Genomic DNA, 19,570 nt, shown 5'->3' with positions numbered 1-19,570 from the left:
AGGATTAAAACACAAATGCACGTGCATGCATGCGCACTCACACACACACAACACACACACACACACACACACACACACACACACATTAAAGGGGTATCAATCTGTTTGGTCTTAATTACACTAAAGTAAAGCTGTATGACTGCAGATGTGTAATATATAGACTACATGAGCTTATATATGGTAGTTATCAGATTCACGTGCAGAAAAAGGAAGAGAACGCACACCGTATAAGTCTTAGCGAGGTGCCGGTAACGGATCAATGATCAACTAAAAAAAGAGAGAAACCACACACTCTTTTCTAGATGCTGGAAGTGGAATTATATATAGGCCTATATTATATAATACACAATTTATTATATTATCAATACATCCACTTCCAGCATCTAGAGAAGAGTGTGTGGTTTCTCTCTTTTTTTTAGTTATCAGATTCAACATGTTTCCAAATCCAACGGTAAACGTCTGATACAAGCCCTGCAACTACACAGCTAATTCCAGGTATTTTGTCACCAAAAAGATATGACATGGGAGGTAGTGAATGTTTTTCTATGCCACCCTGTGTATGCAAAGACCCCAGCAGTGTGAGACAGCAAATGTATTTCTGTACTTCAGGGGGCCAGTAGAGGGAGGCAGATACTCAATATTAGTTTGAATAACCTGAGTCAACTCTAGTCTCTCTGTCTTTCCGTCTCCGCCCCCCCTGTCCACCGCGTCTATCTAACCTCCCTTCGGTCCCAGGGATGGTGCAGGATGCCACAGACAGAGAATGTCAGGAATGCGCAAGGAATGTGGGCACTGCCACCCCCCCTCCTTCCCTCCCTCCCTCTCCCTCTCTCTCGCTCTCTCTCTATACAGCATATTTATTTTACAAATATCAGTCATAGTTGTGCAGGTCTACACCCCCATCGATGAAGATGAGGACAAATGTAACTTGTTTGTTGGAGCAGTGTGGAAGCAGGATAAGGCCAGTGGATGGTGAGAGAGTTTAACGTACGCATACTGAAACTGTACTGTACCCGCGAACCAAACTACAAATAACAGGTTGTCTGGGGAGGCAAGAGATGGGTGACAACAAGATAAGAGGGTACAGATGAAGGATCAAGATGGGTGTAAGATAGAGAGAGAGGGGGAGAGGAGAGGGGGAGGGAGAGAAAGAGAGGAGAGAGGGAGGAGGAGGATAGGGGTGGCTACAGCACCTGCTAATCAGCTGTGTAAACCTCAGGATGCCCACAGGAAAAAAGGACAGACATAAATAGGAAAATACTTTTGTGCTTTTGGAATCAGGAGTTGCACACGGTGTGGAGAGAACATACCAGGAGATGCAGCGCACATTCGGAACACCTGGCGTGGCACCTGGCGTGAACTACAGACATGCAAATACCAGTAGTTAACTCAAGGATAAATAAGATGACCCTGATGAAGGCCTAGCGCTGAAACGTTGGTCTTTTTTTTTATGTTTCATTAAATCAATTTTGCATCTAAGAAGCCAGAGTGTGCGACATCACTTTCTCTGTTCAATGATAAATAAGGACAGACCACTGAAGAACGGTATCTTTCAGTGTCAGAGTTTGATCGCCACTACACAGTTCCACTGTGCCGCACATAGTGGCAATACTGATATCTACATATCAAACAGTTGCATGCAATATAATGTGTGTGTGTGTGTGTGTATATATATAGTATATGTGTATATCTATTCTCGGGCTTCAATGCAGGTGCAGTATTTTGTTTGTCTCTTTTTGTACCCGGGCTGCGCCCCGGGCTGATGTAACAGTTGGTTGGGGGGCGCATTATAAATAAAAATAACATAACATAATATAACAACACTAGAGCAACAGAGAAACTCGTACAGTAAGAGAATCACAGGTCAAGGCCAAACACCTGCCAGCCACCTGGCTCAGTATAGGTGAAGAGGTGGGGGAAGCATGGTATAGTGTCAAAAATGACCTTGATGTGTGTGTGTGTGTGTGTGCACATGCGTGTGTGCGTGCGTGCGCGTGGGTGCGTGTTGCAGCTGTGCATGCTAATCTGTAAAGCAATTTGATACACAGAACACAACCGAATAATAAGAACATGTAGGCCAACAGATAGATTAGACGCCACTGTGTTATCCCTACAGTCCAGGTGGCCGTGCTCATGTCTGATTTGTGATGGCCAGCTGCCAACGGGACGTCACTCCAGTAGATAGAATAATGTCACCGTAGAACCGAGTGCAGTTCATGCAGCAATCTTGAAATATTATTTTCTTGATTCAAATAGAATTGTTATTATTTCGGGCTATATCTAATGCTATCTTTCAGACCACTTTTTTGGCTCCATCACCTCTCACACAGTGTCATCAGCAGGACATTTCTATGTGTTTTCTACGTCTCACTCCCAAGCTTTGCGGGACCCCACTGCTTCACGGTATGGCACAAACGGCTGTTAGGACACATTCACACCCTAACCAATATGCCCTGGGCAACCATGCTCCACACCACAGACCTTCAGCATATGTACCTCACACTTCTGCTCCATGCCACAGGCTGAGCCACAGCAGGCTGAGGCAGCTTCCTGGATTGAGCAGGTACCAGCAGATCTGAGCCAATCACGAAGCAGCTCTAATAAGGTATGACTGACAGGAGACTCCCAAGCCAAGGCGCAACAGTGCTAGGGAATTCTAGCTGCCTGGGCACACAGCCATGACTGAATGATGTACCAAATACAACTGCCTTTTTAGTCTGAAGTCAATCCAGACGCCTAAATAGCAGCAAATATCAAGTCAAGTTTTTGGAGTACGTAAGATTGCGTTCCTGTTTTAAAGCTGTTTTAGATCAGTGCCGTTTACTCCTCTTGTCAAGGTCATGCAGAGGCAAACAAACCAGTATTCACTATGACGTGCCTACACAGAACACCAACTCCAGAGGGTTTTACATCTCTAACATGAACAACATGTCATCTATCTGCTGTTTGGGGGTAGGGGAGGGTCTATCTACAGCGCCCTCATTAAAACCTTAACCCTTACGTCAGTTCACAGTTGTCCTAGTTCGGACAAGGGGATCATATGTTTTACCCATCATGCATCAGGTGAATTACGTATTAAGTTTCTCTTGCATGATCTCCTTCATCATGTCTCTCTCTCGATTGTTCACCTCGCTCCTTCACTCCTCACAGCAAATCTATTCCAGAGAAAACGAAAACGCAACGATGGAAAACGCATAACAAGTGCACATACTTCTCCTAATGCCAAGAGCGAAATAATACAGAGAAAGGAAAATGGGAGTGTGAGACAGACAGACAGAAAGGGTGGGAGCCTGGGAGAGAAAGACATTGTTTATTCAAACTCAAACTTAGGTCTTTTGTTGTGGTGGGGACCTGTCTTATATTAAGTCTGAACTGCCTTCAAAGACTGGAAAGACAGAGGATGAGCCAAGACAGAATGTTTGTACGCCTGTCTGAGTGTGAAAGAGAAAGAGAGAGGGGTGGGGGGGAGAGAGAGAGAGAGAGCAAATGTGATGAATGATATGATGATTGAAGATCTATGCCAGCGATATGAAAGCCAATTTTGAAAACAGCTAGACGGCAGATAAGACAACGCTGTTGTGACACTAATCTAAAAAGGACCCACCCGGAATCAACGGAGAGGGAGCTTGTGTGTAATAGTTTTCCATTGTTTTTTCCATATTTCCTAAAATATCTGTCTAGTGTGTGGGACTCGACTGAGCAAAGAGGGAAGGTGACCGTGAAGGTAACTCAAGGGAGAAAAAGTATCATTCGTCACAGGGGCAAGAGGTTATCCAATCACAGCACAAGTGTCAGGCAAAAGCATGACAGCCCAAATGAAAGAAGACAGAATGTTGGTTGGTTGTGCCAGGCCCAGTACTGTGAAACTGGTCTGCTTGGCCAGGCCCAGATGCCCCATATGGAACCTGTTAGGCCCGTGGGTCTAACAATGCTCACTGTTATACTGCTACACTTTCTGTGGTGTAGGCCGAGCCTCCAGGGCAGCAGCAATGAGGCAGTCGACTCGTGACACCGATTTGACCTCTTTCCATGGGGGTCATATATAAAGTTGATCAATCATCTCCAAAATCAGACATAACGTTATGTGTGTGTGTGTGTGTGAGAGAGAGAGAGAGAGAGAGAGAGAGAGAGAGAGAGAAAGAAAGAGAGAGAGACAGAGAATGTGTGTATATATGTGTGTGTGTGGTGAGGATAGGGGTGTGTGTGTGTGTGTGTGGGGTGGGGTGGGGTGGGGGGGGGGCATTGGCGGACCGTTCGTCTGCGGTTCCACGGTGGTGAGGGGAGCGGGGAACTCGCGGTGTTGTTGAATCTCTGAAAATATGTTCATTTTGGATCCCTATTTTGCTTACATACCACGTGCACACCCTCCCCTTATTTCCTTAGTTGTCTCATTCTCTTTCCTTTTTCATTAGTCTTCTCGATAGAAGTTTCGTTTAAAGTTAGCCTAAACACTACACAGACAAGTGGAACGACCCACTTAAATTAAAAAGCACATGACTCAAGAAACATAATTCAAGAATGTGACCACAGGCCAACTGTAGGCTACCCACATCGGATGTGGCGGCGGCCATATCGCACAAATGCAGGCTAAAAGTAGCCCAACCTGGGAGAGAGAAACGGATGCAGCGAACACATCTTCACCTGTAGGGACGGACACCTGAAGCAAAAAATAACTATGTATCCCTACCGTTTGTAGGCTATTTGCGCTTCAAAGAGCAGGTTCAAAGGGCGTCTGCTTTGCATGTAGCCTAGTCAGGGGTGTCAACGTGTCCCTCCACCCTCGGTCGTGCGCAATCTCACGGAACTCCGTTCTTGTAGGTGCTTGTTATATCGTAAACTAAAACTTTCTACTTTTACAAATGAGTCATGCGGGATAACGAACCCAACTTCGCTTCTGGCTCCCCTGCTGCATCCCCCTGAACGTTTTGATGATCTGGATCCCCGCGGGAAGCTGCTGGTCTTAGGCGACACCGCGTCCTGGTCTAGACAAGCTACCTGAACCCGTATCCTCACCCTCACCTGGAAATCTCAACCTGAAGTCTGAATCCGGAAAAAGATGTTTCTTCAAATGTCTGGACTTGCACAATAGGCTAGAAGAAGGACAGAGAAAGAAAGAATAGCCTACCACAAGCAAGTCGGGCGTATGTTGAGCCTTTTAAGTGCAACGCTACATTTTAAACAGATGGAGAACGCTTTGTGAAGCACATTCTTTTTTGCCTCACCTTTTCATCATCATCATCATCATAATCATCATCATCGGGAGTAGCCTACGCCGTTCGGGACTCGGGACATTGTGTAGGCTTTCCATCCGCGTTCACTTTTTGGCAACAGTGACATCACTAAACCCATTCCTCTCCGCCAGCATCCTTCCTGATCAATGTGCCCGGCGTGCGCTGCTGATGCCCGCAGGAATTGTTGCTGTTCCCCGGTCCACCCCACAACGAACGGGTCTGTAGAGGGATCCTCGGTTAAAGTGCCTGACTTCCCCTGGCCTGGATAGCTGCTCGGTACAGCAGCGGCGCTCAAGCGATGACTTATATCCTCTCTACACTGGTCCTGTTGTAAGTGAAACGTGCCTTCATGAAGCTCGACACGAGGATTTCCTTGAAAAGTAGATCGACGTTTAGCCCTGGTATCTGCATGATGAAGTAAAGTGAAAGTTCCGTTACCGTCCACGTGTGAAGTTCCCTGTGTGAGACGCACGCATGTGTTTGTGGGGGGGCAATAGGGTAGCCTATAGGCATGTGGGCTCAGCAGGTGTGGTCTCGCAGGCGTCCTATAGGTATTATACAGGTTGCAGGCATTCTGATGGCCTGGCAGTTATTCTATTGGCAGCCAGCATAGGATTTTTGCAATTCCAATTTCATGTGTAAATGTATTGTAATTGTAAATTATTGGAGAACTATATGCCTACAGTAGCCCCTACCTGGCTTTGCTGAACCTGTAAGGTGGTGACGTGCTTTTCTGTGCTCCACGTTAATCCACATCACTCCATGAAATGATATCTGGCCCTTTCTGTGTACTGGAGCATCTCTGCATTGCCAGTGTGTTGTGCTCAAGGCCCAGACTGGGCCTATAGGCTTTCTACCTTGTTTGGAACACAATACACTTGGTATTCTGCCAACAGGGGTTTGTGTAAAAGGCTGATTAGGATGAATCCATAAGCAGTTAATTTGACTGATGTTTGGATTTATCACACACAATTCACAATTGTGTCAGGTCTTTCTGGCTAAGCCTGGAGCAGGCGTGCTCGTAAGCAAAGCACGGCTTTACCATGAGGAACGACCCCATCCTGATTACTGTCCCTTCTGCTCTTCATCAAAGGCCTGCATCACTCTAAATTCCCAACCATCAGCGATAACATCTGACTTCACCTTGTTTTTCTCAGAGGTAAAACAGGGAGGAAACAAAAGTAGAACCAAGTGAAAGTAGAGCAGACATCTGTGTCTGTTTTGGCCCAGCTGTAGGCTGTGTTCCAGGCATCCCCACATCTGGACAACGCAGGGGGTCCAGCCAGGCAGGGTCCCCTAATGAGTACACCGCCAGGGGGCTGTGGGATGGAAATGAAAGGCTTGGTACTGCCAACCGTCGCTCCTGCTCCCATGCTCTCATCGTTCTTGATTTATGGATGTGACGGATGTTTTGTGTGTAGATAGTGTATACAAAGATGGGCGAGTGCAGAACTGGTTGATGGATTTGGAATAGTGAGTGCTTATATTCTGTTCCCATTTACCCTTGTTCTCAGATCTGTCCAGGCTTCACTGGTAGTCTGCAGCCCCCTGCAGGTGAATATGCATACTACAAGAAAAAATAGATATAAAAAAATAATTATAATTCTCTCTCACACACACACACACACACACACACACACACACACACACACACACACACACACACACACACACACACACACACACACACACACAGGTACATAGTGTGCTGCCCATTTGCTTGGTAATCTAAATCAGGCCATTCTAATCCCCTCCCTGGTCGTTGCAGGAGTTAGCTGTGGACAATGTTAATTTCGGAGTCCATGTGGAGAATGAGACACGGGTTCGAGACGTGATGAGCCGACGGCATCACAGGGTGTACCAGCTGTACAGCAGGACCAGCGGCAAACACCTCCAGGTGCTCGGGAGGCGGATAAGTGCCAAGGGAGACGATGGGGACAAATATGGTACTACACATCTTACAGCTAACACATACTCTCAGACACAAACGGGTTCTAAAAGGGTTATTCAGTTGTCCCTGTAGGGAACACTGAACGGCCCTTTAAGAGTCTGTTTTGGTTCCTGATAGAACCTTTCATTGATGAAATGATTGTAGCTGGAGTCTTTGCTTGAATAAATAGTTCACCCTGGAACCACAAAGGGTTTTAAAGGGCTGTCAGAGGGTTCCTCTACAAGGACAAGAACCTTTAATGCAAATTTTCTTTGAGGGCTCCATGTTTGCCATAGATATCCATACACACATGACAATATGCACCTGGAGAAATGTACATGTCAAAATTTTTTTTGCATCTCCTCTTAAAATCTGTCTTTGTGCCCCTGCCTATTCTGAAGCCCAGCTTGTTGTGGAAGATGACACCTTTGGTAGTCAGGTGAGAATTCGTGGGAAAGAGACCAACTTCTACCTCTGCATGAACCGTCGAGGGAAGCTTTTGGGGAAGGTGAGGCATATATATGAACACTTCATTTGACGTATTAATTCTCTTGGATGGTGATTACAATAGTATTCTACGTATTTACAGATCAATACCAGCACACTGCTGTCTGTGGTAATTAATTTTAATATCACGTACGTGTATTCTATTCCAGAGGGTCAGCAATCGCAGTGCAGACTGCGTCTTCATCGAAATGGTTTTAGAGAACCACTACACAGCGCTGATGTCTGCCCGCTATCCAGGCTGGTATGTGGGCTTCACCAAGAGGGGGCGCCCTCGCCGGGGCTCCCAAACACTCCCCAACCAGCAGGACGTCCACTTCATGAAGCGCCTCCCCCCCGGGGAGCAGCCTGACCTGCTGCCATTTCGATTCACCACCGTCAGCAAGAGGAGCAAGAGAGTGAGAGGGACCAAACCCACACCAACACCGACCCCTCGATCCACAGGAACTAGTGGCCCCTCCTAGTAGACTGCTTTGCTCTTAGCAAAAGAACTGAACCATCTTCCTCTCCTCCCTGACACTATCGTCAATAGTGGTAGACATGTGAACACTTTGGTGAACACTTAAGACTGTTGAACAATGCTGAACATTTTTTGCACACACAAGACAGCTATGGTGTTAGTTATGGTGCCGACAAATTGAAGTTGGTCTAGACACTCAAGCTCCCTTCATATTCGAGACAAATGAACGATATAGGGTTCAATCAATTCCAAATAGTCATGACAACTGATCAACGGTGTTCAGGACCAAGCTCCAAATCCTCCCAAAGACAGCTGAACCATGATGAGTACAGAGAACAGGAGACAACGTGGGACACGCCATGATACTCTATCCTTACAACTTTGTTTACTTTTTATAACTGACTCAGGATCCTCTGTTCCTGTCCTTTCACTCAGTATGTAAGGCTGTTGTAACAGCTAGCACAATATCTGTTATATCTCATCTCATATGGAATTATTGAACTCCTGAACTCTAACATTGTATAATGGATTCTATTGCTATTGTTAATAAAATTATTTATTTTACTTACCATTTAGGCCAATTATATGAAGCCAATCTATTGTCAAATGCTGTTGAGGTACAGATTCTACTAAAAAAAAAATATATATTACAGGTAAATACACACTTCGTGTCTCTCTGCTACACCTGACATTGTAAGAGTCATAATACTATGATACCAACTAAGTTCTGAAAAGATTCCCCTAAGGAAATGGAGAACAAGCACCATCTGGTGGTCACAACAAAACCTACATTGTAAACATCTGATGTACATGAACCTGTTCTCTTCAATGAACAGGGATGTACTTTCATCTTCTTCTTCGCGTGGGTTTCGATGTTGTGCCCTCTCCCTCCCAGGGCTATCCCTTTACTACCCCGAGCCTGGGTGAGGGGTCACTCGGGCTATACATCCGGGCACACCTCCAGGAGCCATGCCACCGTTCATATTGCACTTTCATATCTGGGTGGTAGTCTCACCAGCAGACCCACCCACAGCGGGGTCATTTCCTGTAGCTGGGACCGTTTTCTTGCCTGCAGGTCTCTTAGGAGCGGAGGGCTTAGAAGTTTAGCCTGGCCTCTCGCTGTTCAAATGGGAGTTTCAATTTTGGTAGTATGTGAGGTAGAGTGTGTAAATGTACAATGTTATAGTGGGTAGAAATCTGGGTTCCAGACAACTGGTGCATTCCTGATTACCCACTCTGGGCTCCAACAGCAGCATTCCCTGTCTGCACTCCCCACTTTGATCCTTCCCCTAATATAATAATATACTCACAGAGAAGACGAGCCGTCACTCTGGCGTCGGCTAATGGGGATCCTAATAAACGTGCACATTCTCCCTCCAACAGTCGCCAGTGCAGACAGCCATTCTGACATAACTAGCACACTATGTTCGCTGTGCTGTTTGGAATCTGTTACAAGTACAAAGCACAACGTGACAAATGAACGTTGCTGCAGTTAGAGGACCTCATCTCCGATGGAGCGCTGGGAAGTGGAGGAAAAACCCTGAGACACCGGTTAACACTCCTTCACAGTCAAGTACTTTATTCTTAGTAATGTTTTTTTTTCTTTGCTTTAAAAAATCATTTCAATATACAACACCATTTTAGACGAGACATTTCTGTTTACAACTAATTTCAGCTCAAGTTAGGGGTCATTCAGAACCTAGACAGGCAGACGGCAAGAGGGGGACAGAACAAGACAGAGGGGGAGATAGTGAGGGGTGACAGGAAAGGACAAGAGCAAGGATTTGAGAGGGCTTTGAGAGAAAAAAAAAACAACAATGTTTAGTACAATGTAACAAAGAAAGCTAAATGAATCAGAAGTCCCAAATAAAAAATAATAAAATAAAAAAAGATAGAAAAACAGAACTAGGTCACTATCACACGATGTTGTCCCATCATTCATCCATGCAGTAAAGTCCTCTGAGAGGATATATACACGTTGACCTCTCTTACAAAGTCTTTTTTTTTTCTGCCACCAAACAAAACATATGACATAAGAACAAGATTGATACAGTCTTTTGGCCCGAGTGGGCGGGCCTGAAGCATGGGTCACTCGGGCTGGGTGCGAGTTGGGCCTCAGCCCTTCCTCCATCGATCCATCCATCCATCCATCCCTCTTCAGGGTAACTCCATCCCCCGGGCTCCATCTCTCCAGAAATGTCGCTCATTTTCCTTCACATGTCTTAGCCTCGGCCTTTGATGAACTGAGCAAAGGGGGAGGCGGCAACGTGTGACATAATGTCTCTTTGTCTGAGTGTACTTGGAGGGCAAGGTGCAGTGTGTGTCCGGTACTGAGGATGATGGCGGGGGGGAGGGAGTGTGTGTGTGTGTGTGTGTGGCGGGGGGGGGGGGTCAGAATGAACAGCAGCAGCACAGAGATGGAGAGATGGTGCAAGGAGGATTGTGGAGGATTGCGGGATAAGGGAAGGGTGGGTCTGTTCCTCGACTTCTGACCCCCGACACATTGACACAGAGACTTGGCCACCAGCACGGTCCCCGTAAACGCACCACATTCCACTGGGCCTGCCCTGGGGACACAGGAGGAGACGCGTCCATCGGTACATTACAGCCACGTATGCGCGACACTCAGTGAACGCATGTCTGCGTGTGTGATCGAAGGTGCATTTAAGTGTTAAGTGCCAACGTTGAGTCTGGATGGACAACGTGTACGCCAGGGTACCTACCTGCTATCTGGAGATGTAGGTATACGTGCGGGAGGGCGACCGGCCCTCTGTCTGACCGTTAGTGGACACATTCAGGAAATCCCAGATGAGGATGGTGTCATCATGGGAACTGCTGATAATCTGGAACTCATCAAACTGTAGCCGGAAAACCCTCCCAGAATGCTCCTGAAAGACAGTGGCCGTCGGCATCAAGGGACCGTTATCGTTAGCATCTGTATATCCCTCTGCTCTAATATCTGTGTCTGTAGGATCTAATAAACTGCATTCCGCTGTTTTATAACATCCTTGGCTTTTTTTTTTTTTTTTTGGCGGTGCATTGCCCAGGGGAAACTACATTGGTTTTAACTCCCCAACAACGTATCATGGGACCAATCTGAATCCTACGAGGATAAAAACGGAGAATATGAAAATGAACCAGACCTCAGAGGGCGTAAGCGCGTCTAGACTCACCACCAGTGTGCGCAGGCAGAGGGTGCTGGCGGGGGCGCGGGGGTCCAGAGCTGCTTGAAGGTCCCACACTTTAATTTTGCTACAACGAAAAAAAGCAGACAGTGGATCATCATCTCATGCGATGACAACAATCACCGCCAAGCAACAGCGTTCCGAGACACTATTGGATGAGTTTGGGGAAACAAAACATTAAACAGGCAGATTCCCGTCAGTCGAATAGCGATCAGCACAACGCAGGCTCTTCGCCTGTAGAGTAATTGTAGTGCAAGTCATCAATCAAATGTCCTCTTACCCATCGTAGGCTCCGCTAACAATCCTTTTGTTGTCAAAACGAATGCAGCGCACCAACTCTTCATGGCCCTCCAAAACCCGCAAGCACGCCCCACACTCAATATCCCACAACCTGGGAGCAGAGAGGAGAGGTTACAGTCAAGTGGCACAGAAGGATATCAGTAGTAGATGACACGATGTGTAGGCTATATTACGCCCCTCGTGAGCATGCGCACGTGAGCGCACGTGCACACGCGCACACACACACACTCACCGGATAGTGTTATCGGAGGAGCCGCTGACCACTAGCCTGTCTCTGTACTGCAGACAGGCGATTCCTCTCTTGTGGCCGTTCAGCGTGCGCACGAACTCGCAAGTGCTGGTGCTCCACACCTGTGAGGGGACACAGCATGACGCACAGGTCACCGCGGATGCAACCGAGGAGGGAATCTAGAAGCATTTCACAAAGTCTCCCATCCGATCCGCCGTACCCTCCCCCCCCCTACCGATCGCCGTCTAGACCAGGCCCGCGAAGCTGCCGCAGGAACAGTCTTTGTGGTCCGCAAAATACCCCAGAGACCTCCCTCTTTGGACACGGAACGCATGTTTGAGAGTGTGACTTTTGCGAGCCAATGAAGACATGAGTGTTAACGCACAAGTGCCGGTTATAGTAACATATGTAGTATGTAGGTCCAGAATAAACTCAATGACTCCCCCCTCAAACTCAAACACACACGTCTCCTGACCCTCCCTTGTTACTTTGGGAATGTTTTCAGAGAACTGGGGCGTAGAAGGCAGGAGCCGGCTCGGTGAGGAATGCCTTGGCCCTACTCCCAGGACGATGGGTGGGCTAGCCAGGCAGGGTCGCTTTGTTCCTGGAATCCCGGCTCGCCACAAATCCACCGTCTGGAAGACAGGGGGTGGGGGGGGGGGGGGGGAACGGGGAACGGGGCTTGGGACGGGGCCCGAGGTGAGTAGACAGGCAGGGCTAACGCTTTTTGCCCGCAGCCGAACCGAGCACTCTGGGTTCTCCCCCCTTCGACTGCGATAAACTCCGGTTCTGTGCTGCTCTCTACCGGGTTCCTCGGGCGAAACGCCTCGCGGTGCCGCGCGCTCGTCGGGGAGGCTGCGACGCGCCGACCCGCGGGTACTTGCCTTGATGGTGCGGTCGCCGGACGCCGACACGATGTACTTGTCGTCGAAGTCCACCACGTTGACGGCCGCCCTGTGGCCGACCAGCACCCGGCGGAGGCTGATGTCCGTGGGCGAGGCCATGTCCCACACGGCGATGGAGCGGTCCTTGGAGCACGTCACCATCAGGCCGTTACAGAACCGTAGGTGGAGGACCGCCTCGTTGTGGTGGATCAGAGTGTTCAGCACCTCGCCAGTGTTCACATCCCACACCCTGAGAGAGAGAGAGAGAGAGAGAGAGAGAGAGACTATTGAACTGAAGAGCACTCAAGCTTCACACACAACTTGGGACTAGACTAGAAAGGAAACGGATTGAGGGGGGATGCGGGTTCGAGGAGAGAGAGCGAGAGCAGAGAGAGAGAGACTGACCTCACGGTGGAGTCTGAGGAGCCCGTGACGATGACCCTCTCGTCGTACTGGAGACACAGCACCGAGCCCGTGTGCCCCGTCAAGATCTTCAGACACTCCAGAGACTGCTTGTCCCAGATCTGAACACAGACAGAGCAGCAGGGTTGAGAATGGACCAGGGTGGACGGATGATGCGCAGACGGATGATGCGCAGACACACAAGAGGCTGACGTTCCGGGTCCACCCACCTTGATGGAGTTGTCTCGGAGGCCGCTGATGATCTTGTCGTCGTCGTACTGCAGGCAGTAAACCCCCTTGCTGTTTTCCGAGCGACACTGGATCCGCTGCAGGTTGTGCCGGCCACACCTCCAGTTGGCCTCTATTGTCTGTGGTCAGAGAACAAGAGCGGGCCGAGTGAGCGCATGAACCAGGAGAGACCACGCAGTCGGACTGCCAGGAATCTGGGCGTAGGGATGTAACGATAACCGGTATGATGATAAACCGTGATTCAATTTGATTACATTTTATGGTGTACATTTTATTGTGATCATTTTATCATTAAAACCATGCTTGATTGCCCCGCTTTTGAAAAACTCACTAAATACTGTCCAGCACCAACCAAAGCTGGAAACGGTCTCAAAGACTTATTTTAATGTTAATGCAAAAAAGTGCATAGTGCCGCTAATTTTATTAGTGGTTTTCAATATAAAATTTGGCGAAATGATTACAGTGTGTGCATCTGTAGTGTTAGAAAATTTTCAGCACATTTTACAATACCACGATAATACTGATAACCGTGATAATTTTGGTCACTATAATCGTGATATTAAATTTTCACACCGTTACATCTCTATCTGGGCGTGACCCTGGACGAACAACTGTCGTTCTCCACACATCACATCCGTCACACGCTCCTGCAGATTCTCTACAACATCAGGAGGATTCGCCCTTTCCTCACTGAGGAAGGTGCTCATCCAGGCCCTGGACATCTCCCGCCTGGACTACTGCAACTCCCTCCTCGCTGGGGCGCCGGTGTCAGCCCTTAAACCCCTGGAACTTGTCCAGAAAGCTGCTGCTCACCTGGTGTTCAACCACCCCAAGTTCTCCCACACAACTTCCCTTCTCCGTTCCCTACACTGGGTCCTTGTAGCAGCTCGCGTTGTTTAAAACCCTGGTACTAGCCTATAGAGCAATGAAAGGAACAGCCCCCTCCTACCTCCAAGCCATGGTCAAACCCTATACCCCTCCTGACCGCTACGCTCTGCTACCTCAGGGCGAGTGGTTGCCCCGTCACTCCGAGGCCCCTGCGGTCAATCGACACAATCACAGCTCTTCTCTGTCCTGGCCCCCCGGTGGTGGAACAAATTGCTCACTGACGTCAGGACAGCAGAGTCGCTGCCCATCTTTTGCCGCAGGTTCAAAACTCATCTCTTCAAAAAGTACAATCCTCCCTCTTAAGCACCTATTGTATTTTCTTGCACTTAGCCTTCAGCACTAGATTATGCTCTTAATCACTTGTTTTAGAAAGTAGATGCACTTGTGAGTTCTGGCAAGTAGTAGCACATTGGCTTTTCCTATGCAATTATTGTAATTGGCTTTGGATAAAAGTGTCAACTAAGTGACTAATGTAATGTAATGAGAGGTGGAGAGCTGAAGAGAGGGAGAGAAACAAGGAGGACCCACCTCTATGTCCTGGATGATTTTGGGGTAGAGGGAGCGGTAGTACGAGTTTGGTGGGACTTCTGTGGTCCGATTCTTGAACAGGTATTTTTCCCTAGGAGGAGGGGAGGAGGAGACTTCAATAAGAACGTCACAAATGCCCCATTCCTCTCGATTTCACTGGCAAAGATTAACATGATCAGCTTGGATGCAATGCATGGTGTTGAGTCTTGAGAGTGGGTGATGAGAATGGCAAAAAAAAAAAACACCAGTAATTGGATGGAGTCGTCTTCCATGTGAGCCATTAGACGTGTGCTTGCGGGTGGGGATGTAACAAAGCATTGATTCATATTTTACATTTTATTCATATACTAAAGGTTTCAACCCCTAGCTATAGAGCACCTCCGCTGGGGCAGAGTGGCCCAACGCTGCCAGGCTGTGCTCACCACTGGTGCCTCTCAGACAGGCCCTTCCACAGGGGGTCCGTGCGGACCATGCGCTCGATGAGCTTCTTCCACAGCATGCCCTCCGAGATGACCCTCTGCCACTCCTTACACACCAGCTCCGCCGAGCACAGCGACCGCGCGTCCAGGAAGGACAGGATGTTCTCCGCTATGTGGTCCAGACCCTGAGCTACAATGCAGGACACAGAAGCAAGGCATTTGATCACCTTTGTGCCAGCATGGTGTCAATAAGGTGACTTCATTTCATTGCTGGTAGGTATTGTGCATTGTTGTAAAATAGTAGCATTGCATTGATTTGATAATAACAATTATTCATACATAAATAATAATAATTAGTATTATAATAAGCTACAGACCAATAATGCTAATATAAAACTGTTTTATGTGATAAGTAAGGGTTTGTCAAAAGCCTCAAAAGACAAGACCACCATAACCCTAACCATACCAGTGCACTAATACATTTCCCTCCTCCATGTTGCAGTGGTTGGTCTGGTAAAAAAAAATAAAAATAAATAAGGTAGCCTGGCATTGATGCGATAACAATATGCTACAGACCAGTAATGCTAATGATGTTGCCATAGTACTATGATTTTGCAGTAGTACCATGCACCATACCTGGCAGTGCAGTGATGAAATCTCTTTGTAGCATGGGTTTGAGGTAGGAGTTGATGTGGCCATGTTGGTAGTGGCACATCCGCGAGATCAGGTGTTCCACAAACTCCACCTGCTCAGCTTCTGACCACTGGTCAAACAGCTGGACACACACCTCCTTCTCCTTATCATAGTTCCCTTCGGATGGCCGCTTCCTGGAGCCCGTCATTGGACCATTTGTGATCTGCAAGTACAAAAGACGACAGAAATTTGAACCAGACCCAGAAAGATGTTATCGATTGTGACTAAACACATCCAAGCTGGTATTTCACTTGGGGAGATATGGAGCGGTGATCAGAACGTTGCTGGTTCAAACTCTGAGCCTGACCAGTAGAAAAGGTGGTGCATGATCTGGCTGTCGAGACAGTTGCAGGTATCAGTAGCGAACCTTGCCACCGCTGCTGTGTCCTTGAACAAGGCATTTATAGCTGGGAGGTACTGCAGCCTAGGTTACAGATGAGTGTGTGCTAGAGAGTGTGCAATTGACAAATTTGAGCTTGAATGTCACTTGACAGTGTGGCCTACAGAGTTCAGTGGCCGATCAGACTTTGCTAATGAAGAAAATGACATTGTAACACCTGGAGGGGAACAGGAGAAAGTGATGGTGGAAACTATTCAGTGGTGTGACAGTGGGTTCCTTGAGGATGATCACGTCACTGCTTTGCTTTGTGACTGCAGCTGGCTAACCTTGAACACTGTGGTCTTCTTTGACGAGATGTCATCTGTCGTCTGCGAATCCATGACAGATGTGTTCTGTGGGGGGTAGGAGAGCCCGAGAATCCATTAGTGCATTCAAAAGAGAGACATTATTTTTTTCAAATGCTGCACAAAGGCGCCTCCAGCACCAGTCCACCAGTCCAGGCAAACTACGGAACAAGCCTATACTGTATGATATATTTCAGGAATACGCTCATTCAAAGTAAACCACGTGTTGGTGCTCCCGGCTGTGTGCATACTTGGATTTGAGAGGGAGGATCCCATGGCTGGTCAACAGCTGCCAAATCTCCACCCATGACAATCTGTACCCACTATCAAGTCTTACAGGTTTGAATTTACATACAACACCATGTTCAAACCACAAAGCAAATCATCCTTGTTCCAGCTTTGCTTACAGGTGAAGTCTATGATAATGTCCACATTAAGCAGTTGGGAGCTGGCAATGCAACAGCTGTCAGGTCTCAGTGCAATCTCCTTTATATAGGGTCACATAAGCAGGTGCAGGACACTTCAGGCTGTATAAAGTTAGTGTCTTACGGGTTGGTGTGTAGGCACTAGCCGCTTGTTACAAAGAGAAAGAGTTATAATTACAGGCTAAATACTATACATGATTCTCTCAGCATTTTAAAATGAGTGACACTGACTATCGAGTTAACTGAAAGCGTTCGCTCTCGGTGTCCAAAGAATAACGCTAACACGTACATGGCTAGTCTGTTTCAAGGAAACGACACTGCCTGACATTAAGCTAGAGTAGATTTCTGATGCTGGTCATCGAACAGTCATGTCATGTTCACAAGATCTCGTCTTTATGATTAATCATCGACCAAGCATAGCCCAGTAGTAGCTAGCTACGTGACCTAGCTAAGCACTTCCTTCTACGCAGATTGAAATGAACAGTTCCCAATGAAAACAGCTCGTTGGGAAAAGTGGTAGCAAGCTAGACGGCTATGCTAGCTCACAGCTCGCTGGTGAAAAGGGCCTGTTAAGGTAAGCTATGTTGATAGGGATGGATGTCCCGGCTATATGGCTAAATAATATGTAGCTAGCTAGCCGTGACTGTCTGGGGTGATGTTGATTAGGCTGCTGTAATGCTAGCCTTACTGTAATGTCAGCTACCCCAGCTGTTAGATTTACTAGCTTGATCGCCGGCTGTCTGACCGAAATGACAAGCCAAGTATCTAGCTAGCTAGGGGTGGTAGTAGCAAACTACTCACTGAGCAAATGAAATGGCGCAGACCATTCTTGTCTGCTTGTCGGCTAGCTAGCTAACGTTAGCTGGTTTAGCCATCTAATGTTAGCCAGATTTGATAGCTAACGTTTAGCACAGTAACGTTAGCTTGCAAGCCACCGGCTTATTGATGGATTGTAGTTTTATTGACTATTCCTCGTTTTATGAGCCTAGGACTACTACAGTCAATAGTTATGAAAAAAAGATCAATTGAGTTAATGTTAGCCAACTAGCTAATGTCAGCTAGCTCTTTTAGGTAGCCTAGCCTAGCTTGGGCCCTCCCTAAACTAGCCTAGCCTTAGCCTAACGTTAGCCAGGTATTTGTCTAGCTAGCTCGCCGATCATCACTTTCCTGCCGCCATCCTATCGATTTACCGACTCAATCGGAGTGTAGTCGGCACTCAATCGGCAGCCCAAACCCGTCCCTTCCCAAACTCACCATCAGTTCCAATGTTTTGTCCTCCATCTCCGGCTCCATATTGTTGTTCCCTATCTGAAAGTTGCTCGCTGTGAAAATGGAAACCCAGCCCTGCGGTCCGCAGCTGATATGACGTCACAGGGTACAACTGGGAGTGGGGGTGGGGCGGAGTCATGGGGGCGGAGTCTACTGTCTCTGGCGGACGCACCTGGTTGGTCAGAAATGACAAAAAAAAAGAAAGAAGCTGTTGTTGTCATCCACCGCCTTTCCGCGATTGGCTATTTTCTGCTGCTAAGGCGATCTGGAACGCCTTCTCATAATTGGAAAGGCATGAAATTGACGATTATTGATGAAAACCAGTGACAACAATCTCAGAAATACTTGTTCATAGGAGTTCAACGTCAAATCTTGCTATATCAATTTTCAAATTCCCTATTCATTACCGGCGGCAAGTGTGTGTTCTAAATATACCAAGGTATGCCTACACATCTGTCCATCCACAATGAGCTATATGCACAACTCCAGTATTTGCTGAAATTAGACATGCTTCTCTATTTCCTGTCCTACACTATTGGATGAAATGATTAATCAGGTGTGCCTGACTGCAGCACAATGATCAGGCACACCTGAATAATCAGTTCATCCAATAGTGTAAGACAGGAAATAGAGAAGCATGTCTAATTTCAGGAAGTACTGGAGTTGTGCATATAGCTCATTAATCAAAAAAGGATAACTGTCCTGTACTGTCCTGTCGTTATTGCACTGTCTATTTTCATGCACCGACATGCATAGACAAATTCCTCATAGGTGCAAGCCTACTTCGCCAAATACAAATCTGAATCTGACTAACATGTTTAATTTGTATGTCCAGACCAGTGTATACAATTGCTGCATAACATCCCCACTGGCTTTAAGATGTTATTATGCCAGAGTTTGCTAACCCAGCTCTACCTGAATATTCAATTTAAAATAATGTATCTTACAAAATACACTACAGTATTGGGATACCTACACGTTACACCTACTTGAGCTTTTATTACATCGCATTATAAATTCATAGGCACTAATATGGAGTTGGTCCCCATTTGAAGCCATAACAGCTTCAACTCTTCTGGGAAGGCTTTCTACAAAATTTTGGAGTGTGTCTGTGGGAATAAGGCATGGTTGGGTGAGGTTGGCGTGGAAGAACTTGACTGGCCCGCACAGAGCCCTAACTTCAACCCCATCGAACACCTTTGGGGTGAACTAGAACAGAGATCGCAAGCTAGGTCCTCTCGTCCAAAACCAGTCTCTGACCTCACAAATGCTCTTCTGGATGAATGGGCA

General features: G+C 47.3%; 2 protein-coding genes across 2 annotated transcripts; one reads left to right on the top strand and one right to left on the bottom strand.

Moving 5' to 3' along the window:
• Positions 1-1,058: 1,058 nt before the first annotated feature.
• Positions 1,059-10,757, top strand: LOC311318927 (fibroblast growth factor 18-like; the record flags this gene model as incomplete). Its single annotated transcript, XM_084450361.1, has 7 exons — positions 1,059-1,081; positions 2,379-2,403; positions 2,522-2,605; positions 7,000-7,177; positions 7,563-7,669; positions 7,818-8,063; positions 10,638-10,757. The coding sequence occupies 7 exons, from the start codon at positions 1,059-1,061 to the stop codon at positions 10,755-10,757; spliced, it is 783 nt and encodes a 260-aa protein (XP_084306487.1).
• Positions 9,856-18,329, bottom strand: fbxw11b (F-box and WD repeat domain containing 11b). The gene is made up of 13 exons (XM_084449980.1): positions 18,266-18,329; positions 16,569-16,634; positions 15,846-16,065; positions 15,213-15,399; positions 14,791-14,881; positions 13,356-13,493; positions 13,129-13,247; positions 12,724-12,973; positions 11,843-11,961; positions 11,591-11,701; positions 11,299-11,377; positions 10,849-11,013; positions 9,856-10,692 (listed from the first exon to the last, which is right to left on the bottom strand). Exons 1-12 carry the CDS (start codon positions 18,302-18,304, stop codon positions 10,852-10,854), a joined length of 1,581 nt encoding a protein of 526 aa, XP_084306106.1. The 5' UTR covers positions 18,305-18,329; the 3' UTR covers positions 9,856-10,692; positions 10,849-10,851.
• Between the last annotated feature and the right edge of the window lie 1,241 nt (positions 18,330-19,570).

This window comes from Borostomias antarcticus (assembly GCF_949987555.1).
Source record: "Borostomias antarcticus genome assembly, chromosome: 15".
In the NCBI taxonomy this organism is placed as follows: Eukaryota; Metazoa; Chordata; class Actinopteri; order Stomiiformes; family Stomiidae; genus Borostomias; species Borostomias antarcticus.
Note: the sequence above shows the minus strand (reverse complement) of the source record. Positions and strands in the feature narration are given on the sequence as shown.

What these genes read in the sequence shown, in the direction of transcription:
- fbxw11b (XM_084449980.1), bottom strand. Translation starts at nt 18,304, where the DNA reads ATGGAGCCGGAGATGGAGGACAAAACATTGGAACTGATG. An exon ending in TCCGAGACAACTCCATCAAG is followed by an intron (nt 13,248 to 13,355) that starts GTGGGTGGACCC and finishes GTCTGTGTTCAG; the next exon opens with ATCTGGGACAAGCAGTCTCT. An exon ending in TCCTCAGACTCCACCGTGAG is followed by an intron (nt 12,974 to 13,128) that starts GTCAGTCTCTCT and finishes TCTCTCTCTCAG; the next exon opens with GGTGTGGGATGTGAACACTG.